Here is a 6,488-nt window from a genome sequence, read left to right on the forward strand (position 1 = left end):
TCCTCATAGAAAACGCACTTTTATTCTGCAGGAGGCCAGTGCTCTGGTCTGAGCCTCCTTCCACCGAGTAAGGCCTCAGCCCGGGTCAGGGGCTTCCCAACCTCACCTGCCCTTCTGCATCCCGGGGCTCTGCATTCTCCGCCCTCCTTCCCGGGCCACGCCCACCGCAGGGAGCAGCACCGGCCCCACCAGGGTGGTCCTCTGCCCTGAGGGCTTTGCCCTGGCTCCTGCAGCCAGCACCCTCTCCAGCCCTCCTCCTGCAGACCCTCGTCGCTGGGCTGGCTTCTGCCCCACCAGTGGCAGGACGGAGCCAGCCCTCTCCGGGCACCCTGACAGTGTCTGCTGTCAGCTCGCTCTCCTGGCCTCAGATCTTGGAGGACTCCAGCCGAGGACTCCAGGGCGCGGGGGGCTCCCGCAGCGTCCGCAGCTCCTGCTCCAGGGCCTGGTTGCGGCGGTACATGTCCATGTAGCCCCCCTGGATCTCCCGCTGGTAGCGCAGCACCCGCTCCTTCTCCTCCTGCCAAGTCCGCCGCTCCTGCTCGAAGCGCAGCGCCTGCTCCTGGCCCCGGAGCCGCTCCTGCAGCAGCTCTGCCCGCAGCTGCTCGGCGCCGTCCCCGCCCTCGCCGCCTCCCGCCTCTCCCCGCAGTCCCCGGCTCTTGCAGTCGTCGGTCTCGCAGCTACCGGGGGCATCCTCCCGAGGGGCCTGCTCCTGCAGGCTGCGCACGGCCTCGCGCAACCGGGCCAGCTCCACGTCTTGGGCCTGGGCCTGAGCCCGGCTACCGCGCAGCTGCGTCTTCAGACTGAAGATCTCAGCCAGCTTCTGCGCCAGCTCGGCCTGGGCCTCCCGCAGCTGCTGCTTCAACAGGCTAATCTCCGCCGTCTTCTGGCACACCTGGGGGAGCAGGACGGGGTGAAGGCACGCCCCGCAAAGCAGGGTTGGGGGGTAAGCGGAGGGGTGCTCACCTCCCATCGGGCTTCTTCCTCCGGTCGGGTGCTGGGGTCGGCCTCCGGCAGGGACCCCGGGGGCCGCTCGGGCCCCAGGCCCTGCTGAGCGCGCAGCTCCTTGCGCAGGCGCCGCTGCTCCTGCTGGGCCATGAACAGCTGCAGCTGCAGGCTGCGCTCGCTGCGCTCGGCCTTCTGCGCCACCTCGTGCAGCCGCTCCACGTACAAGCGCTTCAGCTCGCACAGCCACAGCCGCTGGCGCTCCTCGAGCACCTGCGCAGAACAGGCCGCCCAGACTTACACACCAGTGGCCCCACGCAATCTGCCTGCATCCCCAGCTCATCACCCGGGGCACTCCAGACGACACTATCTTGGCATCCACACTACGGGCCACAGAGCCCAGGGCCCAGCGCCCTGCCCGGCACGCACCCAAAGCCAGGATGCTCTCCGGAGGAGTCCGCAGTGCTGGCCCCGCCCACTCCCCCAGGCACGCCCCGGGGGCGTGGCATCCCGCCGGTGGGGGCACAAGCTGGGCTCTCCCGCTCACTTTCTCACACCTGAGGCCACATGCCGCAGCTGGGGAGCCCTCACCTGTGTGAAGGGGCTGGCGCCCTCCGGGTCACCGAGGTCCCTCTTGAGCGCCTCGCAGGTCTCCGGCAGCATGGCCACCACCTCCTCAGCAGTGGGGCAGGACAGCTCGTAGGGCGGTGGTGGCTCAGGCAGGCAGCTCAGCAGGGCCAGAGGCCCGGCCTCCTTGGGGCTCCTTGGGGCCCGGTCCAGGGAACCCCCCAGGTGGTTAATGTGCCCCAGGGAGGAGCTGAAGGGGCTGGGCCCAGTGCCAGGACTGCAGCCAAAGCTGCCCCCACTGGAGGAGTCCGACAGGCTGGGCTCGGGCTCCGGGCGCCCCTCATCCAGGCTGAGGGCGTGCAGCAGCTGCGCGCGGGCCTGGCTGGCGCGGGGCCCGGGGCTCAGGGGCGGGTGGCAGGCCAGCGTGTGCAGACTACCATTGCTGCGCCACAGTTTCTGGCCCTTGTGGGCCGCCAGGCTCTGCATGGACAGGAAGCCTTTCCCGGGGGCCCCTGCAGGCTTGAACACCGATGGGCGGATGCGGCACTGCCGGGGAGAGAGCGGACATGAGACCCCGCGCTGGCCTCTGCTTACCCTCCTGGAGCTCCCGCAGTCCCTGGGGAGTCCTCTGAGGCCCAGGCTCCCGGAGGCGGGCCACGCCCCAGCAGCCGCCCTTCCCATCCTCACCCATCCTGGCATCAGCGTCTCCAAGGAGACCGCAGCACCCCCCCCATCACTTAACAGGAGGGGCAGAGGCGCACCTTGTCAAAGCGCCCCCGCTCCGGCAGCGAGGTCTTGCTGAAGTCCCCGGCCCGTGGGTGCTCCCGGTAGTACAGCGTGGCGTAGTCAGCAGGCTCGTTCCGAGGCGCCCGCTTGGTGGTCTTGCCGTCCTTCTTGGGGAGGTGCAGGTAGCTGAGGAGCTCACGCTGGCCTAATCCCTTCCGGAGGAGCCCATCAGGCTGGCGGGAGCCCCGGGATCCGGCGAGGGCCGCTCGGAGCTCTTCAGGGGAGAAGTCCTGCCGCTCCAACAGGCTGCCCACGCTGCCCATGGCAATGCCAGCAGGGCCTGGGCCTGTGGCCATGAAGTTCTAGCAGGGCACAGGCAGCTGCCTCTGGGAGTTGAGAGGATCCATTAGGGGGCGTCTGTTGCCCAGCTCAAGTCCCTAAACCTGTCACTCGCCAGCCGCACGTGGGGAGGCCCAAAAGACAGTTGTGGGTGGGTACCCAAAGGACTCGCAGGACAGAATTCCTAGGCTGGCAAGAAAAACGGATAAAGGCTTCAAAGCCACCCACCCACTGGATGTCTGCTGGGATAAGTCTAAGGAGGAGGAGACGGCATCAGCTGGGGCACCAAGTCACCTCCAGCTGGGAGCCTGAGAGCCTGGTGGAGAGGGGCGGGTCCTTACCCAGAACCCAGCCTGCCTCCCTGGACCGAGCCTGGTTCCCAGAACCTGGCCTGCCTCCCTGGAGGGAGCCTGGTTCCCAGAACTGAGCCTGGTTCCCAGAACCTGGCCTGCCTCCCTGGACCGAGCCTGGTTCCCAGAACTGAGCCTGGTTCCCAGAACCCAGCCTGCCGCCTGGAACTGGGCCAGCCAAGATGGAGGAGGACACACTCAGGTTCTGCCTGACCCCGGCCTTGGTCACTCTCCTGCTGGGCTCCCCCTCCACTTGCAGGTGGGGAGGAAGCTCAGTAAACCAGGGCCTCAGGGACTCTATCCACCCGCTCAGCCCCTTTTCTGCCAGGGTCAGAACTCCCCAAGGGAAACATCTGGCGTGGGTGCGGCAGGGGATCCCGGGAGGACACAAAGGAAGGCTCAGGAGGAAGGACGGCCTTACAAACAGGAAGGGCCCAGGGGGAACAATGGCCACAGCTTCCGGAACAGGTGTGCAGGTCTGAGCAGTGCTGGGAGGCAGCGGGAAGGGGCAGCCGGGCCCCTGCTGGCCGCTGCTGTTCCACACCAGGCGCGACCTGGCCAGAGGAGCCCAGGGCTGTGTGACCTTGGCCATGGCCTGAGCCTCTGGCTTCCTCTCAGACAATGGCAAAGATGGCTCTTATCACACAGGGGTGACGGCAGGGTGGGATGAGATAACGGCACAAGCACCGGGCTGGCCTGCACCCGGGGTCCACACAGGCTGGCTGAAGCTACGCTCTGTCCCCGCTGTCCCCACCTGTGCCGGGCCCAGCACTCACAGGGTGCTGTTAGAACACATGCCCAGCCCAGCGCCCGCACACAGTGGGTGCAAATGACCTGCAAGGACCCACCTTTCCTGCCTCCCTCTCACGCAGCTCTTCCTGTTACTGCACAGATGCCCAGCAGACAGGCTGACACCCCCCCCCATGCTTCCGGGACACCCACTCCCCTCCAGCCCAGACAATGGTCCTTAGGAGGCTCCATCTTCCTCAGCCACTTCCAGGTTTTGTGTTTGTCACAGACAAAGCTCTCTGGGAGGAGGAGGGCAGGTGGGCCCTGCCCCCTCCTCACACTGTGGCCCTCAACCACACCGCAGGCGAAAGGAGCCTCTGCCCAGCCAGCCCGGCCCCAGCCCCGAGGGGGGCAGCACATCTGAGCCGACACAGGGCATCACAGCCTCATGTGGACAGGGTCAAACCTTTCTGGGGTCATCACAGGCCACAGGGCTTGGGGACTTCCCTAGGAAGGCATCACAAGTACTAGGCTCTGCTGCAAGGCGGCGCTGAGTAAGGGGCCTGCTGAGTTCTGTGACACAGTTGCTTCCCCCCTTTTAGGTTCCCTGGGGCTTGGAAAGGTGCAGTGACTTGCCCAAGGTCACAGAACTAGCCTAGGTGAGGATGCCTGGGATCCCAACACCATGGCTGCCAAATGTCTCCCGGGGGCCCTGGAAGTCACCCACAGCCAAAGAACTGGATGGCATCACCCTGCCTCCCTACCCGACACCCTCTGCCACAAGCCCACCGGGGACACAGCACTGTCGGAAGAGCGCTGCTGTTACTGCTTCTTGGAGAACCTGGCCTCCAGCCAGCCCCCTCTGCCCTGCTTCAGTCTCCTCTCCTGCCCTGCCTTCCACATGAGGCCGCTGTGTGAGAGGGCTGTGCTAAGCCCTCTGTAGCCAGGGGGCGGAGATGCTGGCAGCAAGGCCAGGTACACCCACCTCACCCCAAACACTCCCTCTTCTGCTTCCCCGCAGATGCTCACTTCCGGTCTCAGGAGAGAGAATCTGAGAGTCTCTCCCTTTCCCACCAAGTGTCTCGGGTCCACCGCAGCTGCGGCAGCTCTTGGGGCACAGCACTGCAAGCGACCACAGCTGGAAAACACTGTCACGTGTATGCCCCACCCAGTAGCACAGAGAAACCTATTTTAGAGGACATGGTGAGGACAGTCATGTCCAACAGCAGTCAGCCAGCCGTGCAGTCAGGCACAAGGGCACCCCGCGCCCTTTCTAAGTGAATCCCGACAGTACTGTCAGCTCCCCCAGCAGGGCTGAGGCCCCTCGAGGCCCAGGTCTCAGTCTGGGGACAGACAATCCCTTTCCCCAAGGAGCCCCTCCCCCAGCACACACATGCATTCCTTCCTTCCGTTGCTCGGAAGCCCTGTAGCTTCAGCTCAGGCCCAGGCAGCTGTGCAGCTGAGGTGGATAGGATTTGGGGAGGGAGCAAGCAGGCGGGAGAGCAAGTGCCAGGCAGCCTCCCTGGGATTCCACAACAGAGAGGGCAGGCAGGGCAGGGAGCAGGGGCTCCTCCCAGGGCCAGGCGCTGTGCTTCCGAGCCCACAGCCAGGTGCCTGTCGGGGGCAAAACCCACCGTCCCCAGCGACCCAGCAGGGTCCTCTCCCCTGCGCCTCTGCCTCTGCCCCGAGATCAGCCCTGACCACACAGAAGCGTTCCTTATGGCCCGATCTTGGTGGAGACCCGAGAACAAACGTGCCGTGGTCACCAAGCAGCGGAAAAGCGGACACACGGGGAGGGTCCCCAGGGCCAGATCTGGGCTCCACTTCCTCTCTAAAACATGCACAGAAGACACCGGGGGAGGAAACTGAGGCCCAGGGGGAGAAAGCCTGAGCCCGAGGGGAGAAAGTGTAGAGGCACCCCAGGTTCGGACCCACCCCCGACCCCACCCATACCTCCTCTGCGGTGGGACACCCCGCCCCACGTGGGCAGAAGTCCTACCAGCCTTAGCTGCAGTTAGCAGCTCCTGAGCCCTGGTCCCCGGGGAGGGTCCAGCACCTGCTGGAGGGTCGGCCCTGTGAGGGTGTGTCTGCAGCTGCCCCAGGAATGAGACCGGAATGTCCCAGCTCCCAAGGAGGGGCAGTGGACGCAGGGCACGGGCGGGGGAGGGGAGGGGCTGGCTACCGGGTCCCCACTGTGCCGCGGGAAAGCCAAAGCCTCTGCGGGAGGGGCTCTGCCACTCCGCGGTCACTCACAGCTGCACAGCACCCCTGCGTGCCCCATATCACCTCCCAGCCGCCAGCAGGGGCGGGCAGGACGGTGACGATTCTTCCCATTTTACAGGTAGGAAACTGAGGCAGGAGGAAAGAGCTGTCCCAGGCCCCCCCCCCAGGAGCCCAGCCCTCTCTGCTGCGCCTGCTCTGCCGACCAGGGGTCACCTTCCGCCGGCATGCTGCCGCCGCCCGACCTGCCTCCTGTTCCTCCCAAGAGCTTCCACGGCCAGGCTGCTTGGACAGACGTCTCCTCGGCCTGGGATCCCTCCGGCCTGCCCGCAGGCTCAGAACGGGCAGTGGACCCCGGCTGGCACGGGACCTGAGCCTGGCAGAGGCGGCGGGGCGGGCTGGCGACACCGCTCGCAGTCTCGCACACACCCACACGCGCCGGGCGGCGGAGGCGCCGGCCGGCAGGAGGCTGACACCTGGCCGCCGGACCGCCCGGCCCAGCCGGCGTCGCTGGGCGCGGCGGGGCGGGGATGCCCCGTCCTCCTTCCGAACTCGGCCAGGCCTGGCTCCCACCTGGCCCTCCCGGTGGCCAAAAGCGTGGCCGGGACGGAAACG

At 66.6% G+C, this 6,488-nt stretch overlaps 1 protein-coding gene across 3 annotated transcripts; it reads right to left on the bottom strand.

Annotated features, from left to right (window-relative positions):
- Nucleotides 1-6,324, bottom strand: N4bp3 (NEDD4 binding protein 3). 3 transcript variants are annotated; one of them, XM_005376043.2, is made up of 5 exons: nucleotides 6,119-6,324; nucleotides 2,271-2,621; nucleotides 1,534-2,055; nucleotides 964-1,215; nucleotides 1-892 (listed from the first exon to the last, which is right to left on the bottom strand). In XM_005376043.2, exons 2-5 carry the CDS (start codon nucleotides 2,589-2,591, stop codon nucleotides 365-367), a joined length of 1,623 nt encoding a protein of 540 aa, XP_005376100.1. In that variant the 5' UTR covers nucleotides 2,592-2,621; nucleotides 6,119-6,324; the 3' UTR covers nucleotides 1-364. The 3 variants fall into 3 exon arrangements, with proteins under 3 accessions (XP_005376100.1, XP_005376099.1, XP_013363535.1); XM_005376042.2 differs by having other exon boundaries at nucleotides 6,090-6,324; XM_013508081.1 differs by lacking the exon at nucleotides 6,119-6,324 and having other exon boundaries at nucleotides 2,271-2,991.
- Between the last annotated feature and the right edge of the window lie 164 nt (nucleotides 6,325-6,488).

This window comes from Chinchilla lanigera, unplaced genomic scaffold (genome assembly GCF_000276665.1).
Source record: "Chinchilla lanigera isolate Chin_1 unplaced genomic scaffold, ChiLan1.0 scaffold00007, whole genome shotgun sequence".
NCBI classification, from domain to species: domain Eukaryota; kingdom Metazoa; phylum Chordata; class Mammalia; order Rodentia; family Chinchillidae; genus Chinchilla; species Chinchilla lanigera.